The sequence below is a fragment of the Cyphomyrmex costatus genome, unplaced genomic scaffold (genome assembly GCF_001594065.2).
Source record: "Cyphomyrmex costatus isolate MS0001 unplaced genomic scaffold, Ccosl1.0 scaffold23, whole genome shotgun sequence".
Classification (NCBI taxonomy): Eukaryota; Metazoa; Arthropoda; class Insecta; order Hymenoptera; family Formicidae; genus Cyphomyrmex; species Cyphomyrmex costatus.
In genome coordinates this window covers 1,987,169-2,009,255 of record NW_017276368.1, presented here as the reverse complement: position 1 = coordinate 2,009,255, position 22,087 = coordinate 1,987,169, and the positions used below count along the sequence as shown (strand labels likewise).

At 29.6% G+C, this 22,087-nt stretch overlaps 3 protein-coding genes across 3 annotated transcripts in view; all 3 read right to left on the bottom strand.

The window, feature by feature from the left end:
- The window catches only part of LOC108773976 (Odorant receptor 71a), a 5,512-nt gene extending 774 nt beyond the window's left edge, over window positions 1-4,738 (bottom strand). The window contains exons 1-4 of the mRNA XM_018539966.1: window positions 4,383-4,738; window positions 2,619-3,008; window positions 747-951; window positions 471-626 (exon numbers count right to left, since the gene is read on the bottom strand). Of these exons, the coding sequence (XP_018395468.1) occupies window positions 471-626; window positions 747-951; window positions 2,619-3,008; window positions 4,383-4,738 (1,107 nt within the window). The remainder of the gene's footprint in view (window positions 1-470; window positions 627-746; window positions 952-2,618; window positions 3,009-4,382) is intronic.
- Window positions 4,739-7,897: 3,159 nt separating this feature from the next.
- LOC108773974 (uncharacterized) lies at window positions 7,898-16,466 on the bottom strand. The gene is given in 10 exon segments (XM_018539965.1): window positions 7,898-7,945; window positions 8,593-8,748; window positions 8,834-9,074; window positions 9,174-9,560; window positions 9,940-10,299; window positions 12,546-12,586; window positions 12,739-12,934; window positions 14,729-14,938; window positions 15,009-15,398; window positions 16,111-16,466. Coding segments are annotated over 10 exon segments (2,385 nt in total).
- Window positions 16,467-17,300: 834 nt separating this feature from the next.
- LOC108773973 (phospholipase A1 member A) lies at window positions 17,301-19,483 on the bottom strand. Its single transcript, XM_018539964.1, has 7 exons — window positions 19,462-19,483; window positions 19,284-19,341; window positions 18,965-19,110; window positions 18,660-18,902; window positions 18,078-18,278; window positions 17,837-17,996; window positions 17,301-17,373 (listed from the first exon to the last, which is right to left on the bottom strand). The coding sequence occupies exons 1-7, from the start codon at window positions 19,481-19,483 to the stop codon at window positions 17,301-17,303; spliced, it is 903 nt and encodes a 300-aa protein (XP_018395466.1).
- Window positions 19,484-22,087: the final 2,604 nt, after the last annotated feature.

The following is a 22,087-nucleotide window of genomic DNA, read 5'->3' as shown; positions in this document are numbered from 1 at the left end:
GATTTTCACTTGGGCACAGAAGTATAGATTATTTCATATTAGAAATATCCTGGGTATCTCATATTACGAGTATCACGTCTTACAGCTTTACGATCATCAAATCTAACTTCTTTAATTAAACAATTCAACATATTTCGTATTTTTCTATCAGTACGATCTTACTCTATTACTACATGAAGAATTTATTGCCAAATAATTACTTATTAAATAATAAACAGAGATTAAAAGCTTATCTCAATGAAACTCGAAAACATTCAAACTTTAAAATTTTATTTTACAATTACTGTAGGCATGATCTAACAATGAATTTTCCACTAAATAGTTTTCAATCCAAGAGCAATAATTTCATGATAGAATCAACAGATAGCATTTATTAGTTTAGCAGAAACGCCGCTATCTCATGTTAAGCGCCTATCTCATAATAGGGGGCTTTCCTCTATATATATAGATATATATATTATTCCATTCACCTTCATAAACGAATCGTTGGACAAAGTAACTATGTATCCACTAGTTATTTTAATTGGTCTCTTAGCTCGCGTGATTATTATTAAGAGAGTCTTTATTAAATTAACAGGAAGCATCGACCATTCCATTTCATAAACTGCACTTCCGATTTCAGTGCTCTATATATTTAGGAATAAACTGATTAAAAAGAAAATTCACTAAAAATCAGATTTAAATAAATTAAATATTCTTTTAAAAAAATAAGGTTTTAAAAGTTACAAAAATGTTTAATGACCGACCTTCAAAGTTACTTCGTTACCGAACCAGCAGTACAAATAAATCTGCATAAGCATACAACCAAGATATGACGAGCTCCACGCAAATTCAAGACTCAACAAATTTTTCGTCAACATTTTATAGATGCTAAGACAAAGCACTGTCGAACTTATGGTGAATTGTACCAAAATCATTAGCGTAAACACTGCATTAATGCGTTCAGCAAATCTGCATTATTATAATTATTCCCTTTATACATATATACACACACGCATGCACGCATGTATACAGGATGTTTCTGAAAAAGCTTATTATATAGCGCTAATCCTGATCTAAAATTGAGTTGAAATTCCTGAGCTATTTTTTTGTACAGTGCTGTAATGAAGCAGTTGTGTGCTGTTCACGAATGTGCGTCCATTTAAAAGACGGCGTTCGATTAGTTTTACTCGATAATAACTGTTTCATACAGCATTGTACCAAAAAATGGCTCGGGAAATTTCGACTCAATTTTATAGATGAGGATTAGCACTATATAATTAGTGTCCGCTTTTTTAGAAAATGTATACATATACAGGGTATTCCTAAATTGACGATAAATATTTTAAAGACAAATACTTCGTAGCATATCAAGACAAAAATGTCGAGACTATGATAGTTTCAAATGAAAAATATTTAAAAATAACGAATAATAGGGCTAGAATTTTGCGCACTTAAGAATGGCTAGATGATTAATGTGAAAGTGTTTCCTCGAGCTTCATGCCTTTGACAACATTTAGCATTTTTACACTTATCACTTTGATCATCATTTGTAATTTTTAACTCTTTCCATTTGAAAACTATCACAGTTTCGACATTCTCGTATTAGACTTTTTTGTCTTAAGATGTTATGGAGAATTAGACTTTAAAATATTCATCGTCAGTTTGGGACATCTTGTCTACAATGGCAGCAACAGTAGCGGATTAGGCTGAAAGAGTAAGAAATTAACTAATCACAGTTGAATGTGAGAAGAATAATCGACTGTAATTGATCAATTTCTTACTCTTATGTACAACCGAATTCCACTATTACTGCTGCCATTGTAGACGGCCCATTACAACGTTGATTGTAGAAATTATTTATGATTGTTAAAAAGGTAAAAATTATTTGGGGAGCATTGTAAAAACTGTTATACTCTCCCTCCTCTCCCAATAGTTGGCGCTTATGCATATATAATACAGGGTGAATCAGGTCGTTGATTATGTATTAGATATACAGTCGATAACTTTCTCATATACTAGTAAAAAGCTAATCCAACGACTCTGATTCACCTAGTATATAAAAATATACATATATAGGAAATTCTGAAATTAAATAGCCAAATTTCAGGACAGTGTAAGAGATCGATAAATTAAGAAAAGTCTTTTAAAGATATGTTTGTTTTTGCTTCGTTTTGGAGAAAATCTCAAAAAAATATAAAAGGTAATTCTTATTTTTTATTCACACTTATTTATTTACATTGTTACTTAAAACAGATTTAAAATGTTAGCCTCTTGCAGTGTATTATATCTTGTACAGACAGCTCGTGTGTGTTGCAGCCAAACATTGATCTGATCAAAGTAATGACACACTGATCCGTCACTCTCTTATTTGGAAATCGGTGCGCATATTTTCGCAGTGCCTTTGAAGCATTATTTTGTACACGAAAACAATAATATTCCGCTTTAAAAACAATAATATGTCAAAAATTACATTTTGTCTGTTGTATGATTTTCTCTAAAACAACGTAAAAACGTGCATACCTCCAAAAAAATTAGTTCTTAATTTATCGATTCTCTATACTCTTCAGAAGTTTGGTCATTTAAATTTTGAATATTTCTTTTCTTTTCTTTACGAGCAAATAAATTCTTATCTTTACCTATATACATAGCGATGATGATGAACGAGATCGCGAATTAATCGCTGTTCTCGCACCTTAAAATCTTCCTTCGAAGTGCTGCATTTCTGGGCTTCTTGTAGCGAACTCGGTAATGTACGAGCGCGATGGCAGAGTATATCTAGCTGGGCGCAGGTTTGTATCATAAAACCAGATATGAGAGTTTCGTGGGCAACGCTGGCGTTCGCACATATCATTAATCCGATGGTTTGATGCAACATAGTACCCCAGAAAGCGGTTGTTGACGATATATCATAGGGCACCCAATCGGACAATGGTAAGGTTCGAGTGCTAATAAAGTACTGGAATTGAGCGATCGTGGCGAAGAAGACGGCTGACTCGTTCAGTATTTCGCAGCATATGGTAATTATTCTGGAAAAACATTGGAGAAATATTGTAAAAATATTAACAAAGTATTAAAGAAATGTGAATAGTAGAAACGCGTATTTAAATTGATCAGTATACAATATAGGATATAAAAATACGATTTATTAGATCTCTCTCTCTCTCTCTCTCTCTCTCTCATCTATTAAACATATACGTCAAAGTTACTGATTTTTGAAGAAATTGACCTTATATGAATATTTACCTAAAACAAAAGCACGTCAGAAAAATACTAATTTATTTAATTATATTAAATAAATACCGCTTTCTCTCTCTCTCTCTCTCTCTCTCTCTCTCTCTCTCTCTCTCTCTCTCTCTCTCTTTCTCTAATTTTATTTATTTTCAAGCCTTGAATCGCCGTTGTTTTCTTTTATAATCATGTTTATAGTTAGTCACAGCAGTTCAAATTTTTAGAATATACTCATATACATAAATGATATATTGATTGACCTGTTCAAGCTGATCGAAGCTGCTAGTCTGTTGGGGAGGGTTGAGCTATTGAATATGTATAATTGAGAAATATATCTTCAAAATGCGTTTTGTCTAAAGTTTATAATTTTCAAAAAATAAGAAAACCACAAGGGAACCATACGCCTTATAAAAAAATAACAATTTGCCAATCAGTAAGATGTAAAATGTTAAACAAAATTAAAGTATTTCTAATAATGTTAAACAAATACATTTTGTTTGTTTCTAGTCAAAGGATATAATGCACTTTGAATGTTTAGACTTTTTTCAGCATATAAATTAATGGTGAAAAAATATTTTTTGAACATCGTAGAGTAGCTTAAAATATGAGTCCGACACTGAACACTATCATCTCTAACTCAAAAAATAAAATTTTGAACAAAATGCATTTTGGAAGTATGTGTTCTTTATAATTAATTGAATCTATAAATAAGAACTTTTTAAGTATATTCAATTACTCAGGGTACGATCAAAGTCTCACTACAAATGCTTTGAAAAGTGTTTGATTGACCAATCGTAGAAGAAAGAATTTTACAAATTGACCAATCATGAAACGCTTCAAAGTATTTGTAGCATCGCGTTGACCGTACCCTCAATCAGGCTAGCTGTTTTATTAACTTGAATACTGCCATTATAAAGGATTTTATTTTAAATAAAAATGTTAAAATATCTTTCTAACATGTCCCTTTTAATATAAATTTTGTTTTAAAATTTTATATTTGCATAAATGTTTATGTAAGTATTTAGACTATTGATTTTTAAATCCTTAACTTTTTTTTCTTGGATTCTCGTCTCGCATAAAAAGATTATTTAAAAAATAATTTACGTACATACACGAACTTCGAATTTAGTTCTTACACAACTAATTTCACAATAATACTTTACACTGCGTACTTTGCACTGCGATCGAAGCGTCGCTGAATATTCATTTCCTGATCGTTTCGGGGTACGCAGATATCTTGTAGGAGCATATTGGTGAGACCAATGATCTCATCTCGACGTAGCGACAGGTTCGCCACTTTGCAGCTAACGCCGAATACCGACAGAAACAGCGAGAATTTTTCGATAAACGTCTCGAGATCCTTTGTTATGAAACAGTCGACTAAACCGCAAAATGTGAATGAGTAAAGTAGAAAATTCATTACGATAGAATAAATGATGTACGCCCAATATTTGATAAATGTCAAGTTAATGGGTCGCCAGTATCCGGTATATGTTAATAGCGCGAACGATAACGGAAGAGTGTGCATGATTGTTAACTCTTACGAGTCTAAGAAAAAGTCTCGAAGATCTTAGGTAAGTCTCGATAAAAAAATATTTCTTGTAAGACAATTAGTTCTGAAGATGCTATTATATTGCTGTTTCCTGCATTTCCTCGCGTCAGCGTTTCATAACCCATACCTCTTTTCTTATTCTCTCTCACTTAAGAATTACTTTGACTTGCGACTTATAGATAATTCATGCATAAATAAGTTTTGTTAATCGTTTCATAAAACACTACTTGTAATTCTACAAAAACTATCCGTACGCTATAAAGACAAAGTTATTAAGTTCCGCCTTATTCCATCTTATTTAAAAATTAATGTTAGTATGAATTTGCTTCCTATGTCATCATCGTGATCGATATAAAGCGAGTCTTAGATCTTATCTCTAGTATAGCAAATACATTTCTTTTAATTTATATGCTGTTTAATTACTTCTCGAACTTTTAATTATCCGTCAGCTTTATATTTTTAACAAATTTAAACTTAATATATATATATATATACATAGAAATGATGTGACAATCGCCAATTGGTCATTAAATTCATTTAAATTAGTCGTGACATTATTATTGTGTGTGACGGAAGACAAAAGACTTCTAGGCGGAATAATATAGCGACGACAACTCGGTTATTATGAGTAAGTTGCGTTCGATTATCCATTAATATATAATAAATATAGCAAGGGATAAAGCGTGCGCACGTTGGAGAGACCGATACACATATCTCTCTAGCTGTTTTTTTTTCTTTTATGCTAGCAAGAATTCGCTCTTCCTTTTTTCTAGAAATTTTGCGGAATGATGTGACCTGTTCTTTTCATCTTAACTTCTTATTACACCATTTATATTTTCTCTTATTGTTTCTTTAATACAAAGAAAAAAAATGGAAAACATGACTCGTGCATAAAATTGATCAGAAAAGAACGGATCTCTTTTTCTATCACTATTTTTAATGTAACACAATCAATTTGTCGAAATAAGTCCTTCAATTCAAAAGATTTGATTGTGCTTCACAAAATAAGACAGTTTTTTGTCTATATATAAAAAGAAAAAAAGTATTTTTATACTCTCTCAGAAATAACACACAAGCTTATACAAAATAACAACAGACTTATACATATATTTAGACTGCTGACTCAATGTGAAAGAAATGAACCTGATTTCGAGCTGTCCTTGTTCTGTTCACATATGCGTATGTATGCGTTCTATCTGTGAGTATCGCGCGTGAACTTATGTGAAAACACTATGACAGAAATCACAAATGACAAATGTCATTTCATGATTTTGAATATAGTATAAGTTATTATTTTGACTTGAGCAGTGATTATTCATGTGATTTATACATGTGCGTGAGAGTGAGTGAACATAAATATGGCGCTGCCAGACGTCTTCAAACATGAAGATGAAGTTGACAATCTTTTACAATTTATATAAGTCTATGCATAGAAGAGCATTTATATACAAATAATGATATATGGTATACTAATATATTATATACATATTACTGTGTACTGTATACATATATACATTTTCTATTTTGGTAACAGAAGGAATGGAGTTCAGGAAAGTCTCAAAAGTTGATGTCAGAATACAAAATTCAATTGTCTATAAGTGTAACTTTATTCAGTCGCTGCGGGATTACAAAGATGTTTAAACGCGGTAAGCTCTGCCGAACGAATTCCTGTTTTTGTTCTTGTTCTTTGTTCAAAGATCTTTCTTTGCAAACGAAAATACATATTATCTCAGCGGATCGTTATTGTTTATCATTAAATTTAATCTTCCAATTTTAAACAGAGATGTTTTCTATACAATATTTAATTTATAATGATATAAATAAATTTATATGATATAAAAATCAAATTTGTCAAAATTGAATTATACATCAAGAATTACAAGACATTTCTATTTTTTATTGTGTGTACTACGGATGATCCTTCGTCGTCGCGCGTACAAGCAAAAAATCATATAAGCACTTTTATTATACAATTTAAGCAGTGGCTATCGATTGAGCGTATATAGAACTTGATCGTAGTTTAGCCGTTATTGAGATCTGTTAATCTCAATCTGCCGCAACTCGCCGGCTCGCGTAATAAAGTAGCCACGGCAGTGTCGCTGCACCTGGCTTATTGTTAGCGAAACACTACCGTGGCTGCGTTCCGTTTAAGCCATATGCGCGCATTTTATATAGTGAGCGTCACGTATACTATAGGGGAATGCGCGCATATGCGCGAAACGGAACGCAGCCCGTGTCTCCAGATATGTTTTGTGCGTATCACGTGCCTGTGTATATGTGCGCTCCGAACAGCTGATCCTTTGTTCACGACTATTTATAGTTTGATCGAATACTCGTATATTGTCTATTCAGCGGAAACCTTTTGGATTAAATCTGGAAATTGTAGCAACGCAATCGCCATACTATGTTGGATATGAGTGTCCCATAATCCATGTCCGTCCTTTTAAGAACGGGCTCTTTGGAACATTTAAATTCCCAATTTATTCACGTATAAAATAATGTTATAAAATTGATTTGATATTATATTAGGCAGAATGTAAGGCTTGTTTTTACAATGTTATTTATACTTAATAATATACAACAAGAAGTTACATTATAAATTATAAAACATTATAAACATTAATCTGTTTGTTTCATTACATTATTATTTTAGACAATTAAACTTTTAGCAAAAAATTGAAGATTATTAATATTGTCAAATAAAAAATTATTTAATTGACAATTCTGATTTTTTATATAATTTTTTATTTACTTTGACTGTATTATATTATACAGAATAATCCAGACCAGCTGCAAGATCCGATATGTATACGTACTGTTTATGAAAAATTGAATCAAAAAGTCCTCTATCATTTCGCAATTTTCACAACTTTTTTTAGTTATCCAATAAGAAAAGCAGACAATCCAAAATTGACGTATGTTTAAAACAATTTGAGAATATATATTTTTAAGAGTTCTTTAAAAAATATCTTTAAGATATTTCATAAGGAATGATATTTTAATGTTGTTTTTATACTTCTATTTTATACGTTTATTCGGCAATTTTTAGAAATTAACTATTTACGTAGAAATAATTAGTTATCCACCAGATTTCTGCAAAATACGTATTGAAAGAGATGATTACTTTTGCTTGTATTAAGATCCCTGCAAGACGTTATACGCTGAGTAAGATATTTTAATTATCTGAAAGAATAAACGTTAAATTGGCATATGTAAATCAAAGCATAATTACATTGGCGTCGATTTTTATGGAGAATGTGTGAAGTAATTTATAAATCAGAATTTTTCATGTGTGTGGAAGAACTATTTTTTAAATATAACTATAATATTGATGATAACTATAGTGTGTTTTTTCTACCTTGAAAGAGTTAAAAACGTATTTGCGTTTTACTATACAGCAAGTTCGGTTGAATTTAGCAACTACATATTTTGTACTACATATATTGTATTCTGATATCGTTAAGATCTCGGATATATTGATGCACTCATAAATTTATTGTAAAAAACGATATTTGAAATTCAACATTTTCTGTAAGTGTTTCAACAAGTTAAATAAATATATTTATAAGAATTTTTTATTATTAGAAGAATTCGTTATTCATTACTTTGTTTCGATATAAAAGTCTATATTCTTTGACATAATCTTGATATGAAACTCTACAAAGAGATCTTAGAAATAATTGTAAAATTTTTATTGTGCCTCTATTCTCCCGTCACGTTGTTGAATTCCACACATGGCAAATTGACAAGTCGACGCTTCTGATTAAACATTAAAAATATTTTCAATATCGCTAATATAATAATATCATCCTTGATATCATTCTATTTACCTTCATAAAAGATTCGTTGGATAAAGTAATTATGTATCCACTAGTTATCTTAATTGGTTTCATAGATCGTGTAATAATTATCAAAAGAGTCTTCATTAAATCAACTGGAAGCATTGACCAATCCATCTCGTAAACGGCGCTTCCGATTTCAGTGCTCTATACGAATTTAAAGATGAACTGATTAAACAAAAGGTTTACTAAACCGGCTTTAAGTAAACTAAATATTCTTCAAAAAAATTACGTTTTTAAAAAGTTTAAGAATATTGAAATAATTGACCTTTAGTGTCACTTCGTTGCCAAACCAGCAGTACAAATAAATCTGTATTAGCATGGAACCAAGGTACGACGAGCTATATGCAAACTCGACGCTTAGCAAATTTGTCGTCAACATTTGATAAATACAAAGACAGAGCACTATCGAACTTATGGTGAATTGTACAAAAATCATTAGCGTGAACACTGCATTGACGCGTTCTGCAAATCTGCACCATTACAATTATCTCTTCAAAATATACATAATACAATATATACATATATTTAATTCTTTTTTCAAGCGCGAATAAATAGAATTCTATTTTTACCTATACACATAACGATGATGATGTACAATCTCGCGAACTAGTTGCCGTTCTCGCGCTTTAAAATCTTCCTTCGAGATGCTGCATTTTCGAGCCTCTTGTAGCAAATCCGGCAATATACGAGCTCGATAGCAGAGTATATCTAGCTGGGCACAAATTTGAATCATAAAACCAGAAATGAGAGTCTCGTGGGCAACGCTGGTGTTCGCGCAAATCATTATTATGATAGTTTGGTGCAACAAAGTTGCCCAGAAAATGGTCGTTGATGAGATATCATAGGGTACCCAGTCATAGAGCGGCAAAGTCCGAGTGTTGACAAAATGTTGAAATTGAGCAATCGAAAAGAAGGCAGCAGACTCATTCAGTATTTCGCAGCATATGGTGATTATCCTGGAGAAATATTAGAAAAATATTGGAGAAATATAAGTTGTTCAAAGTTATATATAATTAAAAAAACAATTACACCTCCTATAAAATTACTTATAGCCTATGCAGAGTTATTATTTACTAATTATAAGTTCCGGGCACACCGAAAGTTGAGACTTATACTGCTATAGGTTGGGCAAAATATAATAATATAATACATTATTAAACTATTTAAAATACAGAATACAACATATTGTTAATCTTTCAATTTGAAATATAAAATATAAAATACTTCCAAATTATTTATGTAAATTACGAAATATTTTTTCAATCTTTTAATTATGATAATATATTTTAATACTTTTGAGACTTTTGAAGCTTATAATATAATTTTCATATGTACTTCGCGTTGCGATCGAAGCGTCGCTGAATATCCATTTCGTGAGTGTTCCGGGGTATACAGATGTCATCCAACAACATATCGGTGAGATTGATGATCTCATGTCGACGTACCGTCAGATTTGTCACTTTGCAGCTAACGCCAAGTACTGACAGGAATAGCGAGAATTTCTCAACGAATGTCTTGAAATTCTCGCTTATGAAACAGTCGACTAAACCGCAAAATGTGAATGAATGAAGTAAAAAATTCATAGCAATGGAATAAACGATATACGCCCAATATTTGATGGATGTTAAGTTAATGGGTCGCCAGTATCCGGCACATGTCAATAGCGCAAATGATAGCGGAAGAGTATGCATCGTTCTTGGTTGAAAGTCTAAAGAAAGATCTCGAAGATCTTAGGAGACGTCTCGATAAAAAATATTTCTTGCAAGACAACGTTCTGGAGATGCTATATTATATTGTAAATTTCATTTTCTCGTGTCCGCGTTTCATATCGTATCGCCTTTCTTATTCTCTCTCAGTTAGGAATTACTTTGACTTCTGTCATAGATAATTCAAGCATAAATAAGTTTTTCTAATCATTTCATGAAACATAACATGCAATTCTATAACGTCGTACTATTCGTACGCTATTAGAAACATTCTACAGTTATTACGATAAGTTCCGCCTTATTAAAAAATGAACGTTAGTATAAATTTTCTACGTTCGCTACCTTTGTCATAGTTGCAATCGATATTTAGGTACAAGTCTTAGATCTTTTAGCACTGTCATATAATACTTCTTCATAATCTACTTTTACATAATCTATAATTTTAAATATATTTCTCAAATTTCCAATTATCCGTCGTCTCTCTTTGTATTTTTAATAATTTTAAATTTGCAAGAATTACAAGAATATATAAGAAAATAGCAATATGACAATCGTCAATTGAATTAAGAGTAATCATTACATATAAAGAAAGAAGAGAAAAGTCTACAGAATGATATAACGACCTCTCAGCTATTATGACAAATAAAGTAAGTTGCGCTCGATTATCTATTAATATATAATGAATTCGGCAAGAGAAAAGTATATGCGCCGATGTATGTATTATACATACATATTATATGTTGCAGAAGCTGACTCTCGCTAGTCGTTTTATTCTTTTAGTAAAAAATTTCTAGTAAAACTAATAAAAAATACTATAGGTCAATAGGCCTTTTACCTGGTGCTATTAGTTAAAAAGTTATAAACAAAAAAGTTTGATAAATGAGAGAGATAGAGAGAGAGAGAAAGAGAGATATGTCTTTTTTTTTACTATATATAAAACAAAAAAGGCACGATTTTATGGAAAATTTTATGGAAAATGTCCCTCGGTTAAATTGGCTAAAATTCAAGTACGTTATTATTTTTGATGTTATTTTTCTGAACAAAAATCTTAATGGGCACGACTCTTTAAATTCCAATTAGAGATGTTTGAAGTACGTGGAAAGCGTGTTATTTCACGAACCAAATATATGAATGTATAATATATACATGCGCGTGTGTGTGTGTTGAAGTCATTAAATACTATGGAAGTAACGAACCGTGGAGTCCTTATCCCTACTGACACACACTCATACACACACACACACACATACACGCACGCACGCACGCGCACACATACAGTTAGACTTACTTTTTAAAAATTTTTAATGTAATGGAAATGGTAAAATCTTTGGTTGTTCTAAGAATTATAGTAGAAGCCTTAAAATATTTTAAAGATCTTAGATTATTTTAGATCAACTTTTTACACACTTTAAAAATCACCTCAACATTTTTAGTTATTCTGGTTTATAATTACTTTTAAAAACTCTAACATCATATTTAAAGTAAATTTTTCCAATGACCGCATACAGGTTAAGCTCAACTACAAGTTAATTAGCACAGAAAAAAATGTTGCGGTTATCACAATCGAAAGTAATAATGATATTCTTCTATCAATACATTTGGTTGTGATAAACGTAAGATGGACATATCTTAATATAACAGTCATAACTATTAAAACATTGTGTATTTTATGATTATCACAATTGTAGGATAGCTCTTATAACCAAAAAATGTATTGATGGGCGACTTTTGGCCGTGACAACCATAGCTATTTTTTCTGTAAGATAACGAAAACTTGGATCTTAATCGCTCATTCTCTCAGTATATACGCTACGAGCTTGATTGATGGTGTACTCTTACATCAGGATCTGCAATCGTACAAAGTCTAACGTTTCTTAAATGTAATATTTTCTGATTTTTGGACTTTGTGTTACAATATCTTTGCTTGTAGAACATATAAAGAGGAAAAATGGAAATACTTTTATTATATAATTAAAACCTAACTTATCGATTGAATCTCGAATACTCTAAATGATATCGGTTTAGCCGTTGTTAAGATCCGATAATGTCAAGTGTTCGGATTAATCGTCACGTAAACTATTGACGCCGTAAATTATTGGCGTAAACTATTGACACTACCATGTCTCCTGATTTAGATTTTTAAACAGTACTATTATTATTTGTGAGAAAATTATAATTGGCTACAAGATTTCTTCAAGACACGTGATCGAAGATGATTTTCACTTGTATTAAGACCCCTGTAGGACGTTGTACGCCGAGTAAGATATTTTGATAATCTAAAAGAATGACCAAATATGAATAAAATGACATGTACAAATTAAGATATAATCGTGTTAGATCTATTAAAAATATTTCTGTATTTTAATTCAATAGTAGATTCACGCAGTAATATTTTTCTAACATTATTGCCATGTCTCATCCTGTTCACCTTCATAAATGATTCATTAGATAAAGTGACTATGTATCCGCTAGTTATCTTGATTGGTCTCATAGATCGTGTAATTATCACCAAAAAGGTTTTCATTAAATCAACAGGAAGCATCGACCAGTCCATCTCGTAAACGGCGCTCCCAATTTCAGTACTCTATACATATTTAAAAATAAATTTATTAACAAAAAATTTACTAAACCTGCTTCAAATGAGGGACCCTGAGGAATTTTTGTCTTTTACATTTTTCGAAATATTTCAGCGTATTATTTAAAAAGACTCACACTGTATGTATACTTATATGTATGTAATGAGAGAAATGAAAGTTAAAAAAATTTATTATTTAACACAATTGAATCAGTCTTGTAAGTGGCTCAATAGCTACGTTTACACCGTGAATTTAGGCCGCGGCTTACACCCCAAATTCGACCTAAATTATTTAGGTCCCTCGCTGTAAGCATTTGAAAAATGACCTGGTTGTAAGCCAGGTTTCGGTTTTTGGTGATTCTCTAAACGTTTTATCGATGATTGTCGCTATCGTTAACTAGCGACAGCCAATGGCAGGACAATCCTAAAAGAAAGCGCGGCTCTCATTGGCTGTCGCTAGTTAACAATAACAACAATTATCGAAAAAACATTTAGAGAATCCCGCAACTGACCTGAAATAGGCCGCCTGTATATGCGCGCTGTTCATATATTGTAAATATATTATTATTCATTATATTGTAAAAATCTAAGAGGCTAAGAGTTACTTTCTAAACGTATTAAGTTGCAGTAGTTACTTATTACCAAGTCAAAAAAATAACAAAGTTACCGTTAATAATTACTGATTTTTAAAAGTAACTCATAGAGTTACCGTTATTTAAAAAGTAACTATTCGTTACTTTTCTGTTAAATGCTAATAAAATCAATCTAAAAATGTGTGTACAATATGTTTGCAATATGTTTTGCTTAAATGTTAATAAAAGCAATATATAAAAATGATATTAGTTTTATTTTTTAGTTCTTTTTTAAAAACTTTTTGTAATTTTGAAACTTGTAAAATATGCAGCAAATTAAGATATTATTCGTTTAATATATCACGTAAAAGTGTAAAATAATTTCTTAAAATGACAATATATTTCTCAGCTATCAAAAATCGTTGCATGGACGTTGCAGCAGTTGATAGCTAACTGTAAGTATTTCAGGAATTTTATTATATTTTATGTTTCTATGTGATACAGGTATCAGATGGTTGATATCTCAGTTTGCCACATATGTTATAGTTTTCAGAACTATAAAATTATTATGTTTTTCAGAATAAAATTAAAAAATAAAGTTTTACATAACAAGTAATTTATTGTATGTAATTTTTCCTTCACATATAATATAATATTTCAATTAATATAGTAAATAAACTAATCACAGAGTCGTATTAACATCTCAAGACATTAAAATAGTCTTAAAATGAATCAAAATTATTAATACTATCGAAAGACTGAAGATTGAATGAACGAAAATTATGTCGTAAAGATTTAAAATACAAAAAATAACGGTAAAAGTAACTGTAAAATTTGTTATCAGAAAAATGTAACTACGTTACCAGTAACTTACCAAAAAAAGTAACTTGTAACCTATAACTTCGTTACAAGTAATGAATTACTTCGATTTCCTGGAGACTTCATACTCTTTAGAGTGATTTGAATAGTTTTAGAGAGCAAGGCAAGCCCTCTAAAAATATAAAAACGCCGTAAAAAGAAGATAAAAGTAAAACAATACCTATACAGATAATAAAATAAAAAAATACAAAAATAAGAATAAACATAAACACAAAAAAACATAAAAATAAAATTTGATTACAATTTCGGTTTTTGTTGATATAAAAAAAGGGTTATTGTACAATTTTCGATTTTGGTTCCGATTTTGATTTTGTTCAGATCTTTGCTTTATTAAATAAATCAAATATTCTATGAAAAAAATGGCTTTAAAAGTTTAAGAATTTTTTGATGACTATACCTTAAGCGTCACTTCATTGCCGAACCAGCAGTATAAATAAATCTGCATAAGCATACAACCAAGATACGACAAGTTATACGCGAAATCGAGGCTCAGCAAGTTCTTTGTCAACATTTTGTAGATGCTAAGACAGATCACTGTCGAGCTTATGGAGAATTGCACGAAAATCATTAGAGTGAACACCGCATTGATACGTTCCGCAAACCTGCATTAAAATTATTTTTTCAATATATTGTACATTTCTTTTTTTATACGCGAATAAATGTTATCTTCACCTATATACATAGCGATGATGATGGACAATCTCACGGACTAGTCGCCGTTCTCGAGTTTTGAAATCTTCTTTCGATGTACTGCATTTTCGAGCCTCTCGCAACGAATCTGGCAACGTACGGGCACGATAGCAAAGTATATCCAGCTGGGCGCAGACTTGGATCATAAAACCAGAAATAAGAGTTTCGTGGGCAACACTGGCATTCGCGCAAAGTATTAGTGCGATGGTTTGGTGCAACATGGTTGCCCAAAAAGCGGTCGTTGACGAGGTATCATAGGGCACCCAGTCATAGAGCGGTAAAGTCCGAGTGCTGATAAAGTATCTTAATTGAGCAACCGTGGCGAAGAAGGCAGCAGATTCATTCAGTATCTCACAATATATAGTGATTATCCTGAAAAATATTGAAAAAAGTTAGAAAAATATATTGGATTAATGTTATAGTGGTATATTTTAGAGTAGAGATTATTATACATCTTACAGTATAGTAATTATATCTTGCTATTAGACTCGGTAATTACTATTACACTTATTATACAATTTATAGTGTAATTTATATATTTTAAGAAAAATATCAATAAAACCAAAAACTATCAGAAAAATACCAGCATATTTAAAATTTTTTTAATTCATAATAAAAGATGTCTTTTACAATCAATATATCGCTCTGCTTTTGTATTTCGATCTTTGCATTGCCATTAAGCACATATGTATATATGTAATATATGTATGTAGGTATGTATTAGGTAGGTATACATTTCTCTTTAGTAATTATCTTTGATTGGTCATAGAGATTTTGGAATATTATTGAATGATGTATTGATTGTTGAGAATCCTATTTAGAATAAATATAATATTTAAAATATTATGCTGACTATTTTTTAATATGATTTTTGTCTCAATACAACAATTTCTTTTTATTGCACTGTGTACAAATACAATATTTCTATGAATATTTTATTCAATCTGTTTATTGAATTTTGAATATTGAATTTTTGTTGGGTTCTTTTTCGCATGAAAAAGTCGTTTCAAGAGAGAATGATACAAAACTTAATCATATAAAACTGGAACTCAATTCTCACAGAACTTCATTTCATAATACGCACTTCGCATTGCGATCAAAGCGTCGCTGGATATCCGTTTCTTGATCGTTCCGGGGTATGCAGATATTCTTCAGTAGCATATTGGTAAGCCCAATAATGTCGTCCCGACGTACCGCTAGGTTCATCACTTTGCAGCTAACACCAAGTACTGTCAGAAACAGCGAGAATTTCTCGATAAAAGTTTCGAGATCCTTGAGTATAAAACAGTCGACTAAACCACAAAATGTGAATGAATAAAGTAGGAAATTCATTAGAATAGAATAAATAATGTACGTCCAATATTTGATGGATGTTAAGTTAACGGGTCGCCAGTATCCAGTATATGTTAAAAGCGCGAACGATAACGGAAGAATGTGCATCATTCTCTTAAAAGTCTAAAGAAAGGTCTTGAAGATCTTATAGGTAAGGTCTCAATAAAAAAATATTTCTTGCGAGACAATGTTCTGAGGATGCTATTATATTGCAGTTTCCATTTCTTCGTGTCAGTGTTTTCTTGTCATATCGCTTTTTTATTTTCTCTCTCTTATAGATAATTCATACGTAAATAAGTTTTGCTAATCGGCCCACAAAATGTTACATGCAATTCTATAAAGACTATCCGTACGCTATGAAAGGCATGTCAGAGTTATTATATTGTAAGTTCTTCCTTATTCCATTTTATTTAAAAATAAACGTTAGTATTTAATTCGCTACATTCTCTATACATATATCCCTATTATCGTCACGATCGATATACGAGAGTCTTATTGTTAGATCTTAGTGCTAGCGTACGATGCTTTTGAATCTATACTTTAATGAGAATTCTCGAATTTCTAGTTATCCGTTAATGTTGTATTTTTAACAAATTTAAATTTAAATGACAAGAACATATTGAATATCGCAGTGACACGACAATCGCTAATTGAACGTTGAATTGATGGTGATATTGTACATATTATTGCGTGCGACAGAATACAAGACGTCTGGACGGAATAATACAGAAACGGCGACTCGATTATTGTTACAAAGAATAAAGTTGCGTTCAGTTGTGCATTATTATATAATGAATGTTGCATGATAAAATATGTGTATTAGAAATATACCGATATACATTCTCTCTAGTTTTTTTTCATACTAGTAACAGAATTTACTATTTCTTTTTTCTAAAATTCTTGCAGTATTGTTTTTATATTGTGGTTTTCAACGTAGCACAGTCAAGTTAAAAGTCCTTGCTTCTTCAATCCAAAAGGACTTTGATTGTCCGTTATAAAATAAACAGTCCCTTGCCTAAAAAAAAGATATAATTTGTAATTTTGCATTTAAAAAACATTATTCTGGTAAAACAAATTTTTATATTTTCTAATATTTTCAGGATTTTTTTATATTTTAAGTTAGTGACGATTTTTTTTAAATGTTGAACTTCTTTATATTTGGTCAAGTTTCAATATTCATTACCAATACTGAAAATCTATAATATATGTTACATGTACTAGGCATTTTTCAGCACTGATAGTAAATTTCAGGATGTAGCCATTATAAGTTATTATATTTTGAAAATTACAAGATAAGCAATATTTTAAAGAATAGTTATTTTAGAATTCACGTATAAAAAGAATTCTAAAGAAGATGGAGACAGCATATTTCTGTAAAGTGTGTTTAAATTTATAAAAAAAATTTTTTTACTAAGATAAAATTTTATAAAAATAATCATTTTCTTAAATATCATTTATTTCAGAATTTTTTCACCAACGCGCTGCTTGGAGTGGCATATCCCATGATAATTTGCGTGTTATTATTGCATTTGCCGGAGACCAAATGAGATAATGAAGAACATTGTACACCTAGGAAAGCAGATTCATCGATCAGAGACTCGGCATAGAATTTCCAAGAACGCTGATGGCTACAAAAATCTGTCAATGAAACAAAAAGAGATGTAAAAGGTACAATTATTTTAAATGTAAGTATACTATCATAAATAAGAAAAAATATACCATCTTTGCTATAAAACTTAGGATGTTGCTGACAGCCAGGTTGTATGCGTTCACCGCCGTTTGGGAAGAAATCCACTGTGCCCGTAGTCCTAGCAATACCATAAAATCCGTAATCCGTATGTATGATATCCACAAAACGGGCGTCAGAGAACGAAAGATGAGGTTGAAGAAAGTTGTAAAGGGGACCAGCAGGATCTAATCCTATACAAAAATATTGAAAAATATGTAATAATAAAGTTTAACATATATATATGCATAACATATTAAACATATCTTTTTACTTTTAATAGTTTTAATATATTGTAACTTAGTAAAAATGTAGATTTTACTTCATAAAAAAATAAAAATATTTTATTTGTAAGAATGTGAATTAAAAAATAATAAATAATTAATGCAAATTTTAAGTATTTCATCATTCTGAATTTGTGAGAGAGAACTAGAGAAAGAAAATTATCAAAATATTTTAATATGTCTTGTTATTTAAAAATACTTTGGTACTATTAAGTATGAGTAATATTAAAATCAAAACGAAAATCAAGATAAAATCAACTGATAAAAAATTGTAGACTTTTGGGTTTTCACCTGTAATTCTAGGAATCTTAAAGTTAACTTTTCTGCCGATATAACCGGCGATTTGACTGCCCATGGAGTGCCCAACAACATGCAATTTTTCCGTATCAAAGTCCAACTTCGCCATCTTATCGAGAATCATCGTAAGAACATTTGCAATGCGAGGGGCATTTCTTGTCACCGTTACATACGAGTCGTTCGCTAATTTACCATAATCCACTGCGATGATATTATGATCGTTTCTTTTCAAGTAAGCTGAAAAATAAAAGTATGTTACATACTTTTTAAAGTATATATTACGTGTCATTATAATATACCTTGCACTATTGTTTGTACGCTCTTTTTTTCTAAATTTTCCGTGAAACCATGAATATATATTACCGTTGGTTTGCTACTGATTAATTGAGATGTGATTGCGCTGGCGTTTTCCAGCGAATAGTCAACATATTCATGTATAGTACTTCTAAAAGAAATAAATTTTTGTTGACTGATAAAAAAAATTAATCTTTTGGAAAATTACTTTTTCCTTGTATGAAAAAAGATTATCATCACAAAAAATGTAATTTCTTTTTTCGTAAGAATTTAATTTGAAGCAATTAAAATGATAAAATAAATCAAAAGTTTAAAAATAAGCACCCGACATAAATACGTAGAAAAATGCTCTTAAGGTCCTCTTCGAATACTAAACCTCCACCTACAAAAAAAAAATTTTGCTAATTTTTTTCTTATATCAAACATTGTTTGCCTTTAAGCAAAATAAAGAAAAATTAATTTATAATAAAATATTTTTTCAATACAACATTTTTTTTAAAACATTGTACTTTTTTAATTACCATCTTTGATTAAAGAGTATATTTGATTTCTTTGAGGTTTTTATACTCAAAAAAACAATCAAAGGTCTTTCGAAAAATTATGAAATATTTATATCTCAAGTTGGACTTGTCCAATTTTTAACAAATATTATTTAGAAATTACATTTTAACAAAACTATAGTGTTATCTTAGCGCAATTACTGCAAAATTTTTATCAATTTATAATGCCATTATTGTCAATGTTTTTACTTAAGTAGTTAAGTGTGGTCTAAAATTTCCCTTTTCCTCTTCTCTAAAATTTTTTTTTCTTCCTCGTTCTCTATCTTAAAATTTCCTTGTATTTTCTCTTCCATAAACAAATTTTATTGTCTTAGATTTTATTATTTTAAGAGCAGTTTAAACGTTGAAAAGCGCTTTGTTTTAATAAGGAACTTTAGAAGTTTCATATTTAAAACGTTTATTATACTTTTTTATATAATTATAGTTTTATTTATATGGAGTGTGTAAGACAATTGTTTTTTGGATGGTCAAATCAAATGTTAATCATTGAAATTTTAACTTCATTGATTTCTATTGGATTTGATTAGTAGTGATAACACCTCTAAAGATTCTAAGTTCTTTGTATATTACACTGAAGAGGACCCAGATTGAGGTCGAAACGTATGGATTTATATTAATTAATAAAGAAGAATTTTCAACACACAGTCACCTGGTGTCGGCTCATATTGGCAACTTGATGTTATTCCTTAAAATTAATTATTTATGATTAATTTTTTTATCATTATCCTTAAATTTGTCGTGTGCTGTTTTAATGTAGAATAAAAAACAAATTAAATCCCATGTTTAATAATATTTATTATAAGTATATTTTTATTAATATTAAGAATATATAACGAATATCTTTTATAAACTCTGTAATATTTTTTTTTTTTTAGCTAAGGTTGTAAATGAACTTGTAAATGATCTACCTTATGTGTAAAAATAGAATTGAAAATGCTGTGATTAAATTGATGAGATATACATATATCAAAAATGAAAAACTATTATTAATACTTATTTGCTGAGTTTTATGTTTTATTTCAAATTGTCAATTGTAGAAGTAATAACAACCAGTTGTATAAAAAAGATATAATATTTTTGAAATATTAAATAAATATTAAAAAAAGCAAATAATATTCATATATTTTAGAGGCATTGTATGCTTGCATGGAGTAATTTTATTTCTATCGTTTTTATTCACAGATATCTGTTTAATGTTGCACTGTCTACTTTTTTAATGTAGAGTTGTATAGTCAGGAAATACAATAGGTGTAATAAACGTTAAATATAAAGAACTTGATCAATTATATATAATTGAATGTGAAAGAACTATTTGACTATAATTGGCTAATTTTTTAAGACTTAAAGCTTACTATATTTATTAATTGTATTTTATCCATTTTAACCCATTTTTTACTTGATTAAATTTATTATTGGAAACCAACGCTTACCGATCGTAGATGCGTATATTATTACAATGATGAAAACAAATTGTTGAAAAATATGGATCTTCATTACGAGGCCTTCTATCAAACAAGAAGTATTTCTGGACAAACCGAACTTCAATTTTTTTCCTGTGCATGGAATATAAAAAGTCGCGTTGCTAATTTATGCACTGTTAATTTATGAGACATTCTGTTATCTAATATCGCTCTGTTTGTTTTACTGTGTGTATATAAAGGACGCACACGTGTCAAACGAAGATATAATTCTTTTTAACAGTGTGTCTATTAGATAAAATGGCTATTATACAAGAAAAAAGTTACTTGTGTATTACTTGTAAATTTAAAAAATTATTGTTAAACAATTATTGTTGAATATAGAGAATGTGTATTATTCTCACAAAATTAATTAAATATTTTAAGTTTTATATAAACTTTATAATATAAAAACATAAGAAAGCAATTTCAATATTATACCTAACATTATATCGGTCTAATTATATGTATAAAATCACAAATTTTTATAATAAATTATTTAATAATTTTATAATAAATTATTTAATAATTTTATAATAAATTATAAAAATATTTGTGATTTTGTACATAATTATATTACTATTCTTAAGATTGCAAACAATATATAATCATAAAATAATAAGTGATTCTGAAAAAAGTAACTTAAAAATGAATGCATAAATTTAAATGTACAATTGACTTTTTATATATATTTTTAGTTTACATTTTTTAAATATTCGATTATTTTGTGAGTTTGTTATATATGATATGTATACTAAAATGTACAACAGTAAACGCTTTCATATATATAATTTAACGGCAAGGTTGTACAAAGAGCAAAAATATGGTAAAATCGGTAAAATTTGTTTTACCAATTAAACAGAATAATTTTGTATAACAATTATTTTTTTCTCTTTTATAGATTCGAAATTTTTTTTCTAGGATCAAAGTATATACACGTGTATATTACGTGTTTGTGAAATGGAGTTTATATTCAGAACGAAAAAATCTTTAAATGAAGATTTTCCTTTTATTTCTTAGTCCAGTATATGGCATTAGAATTGTCAATATCGTAACAACATTTGCTTGATATAAAAATTGTGTAATCTGTACTTACGAAATTGTGGTACAT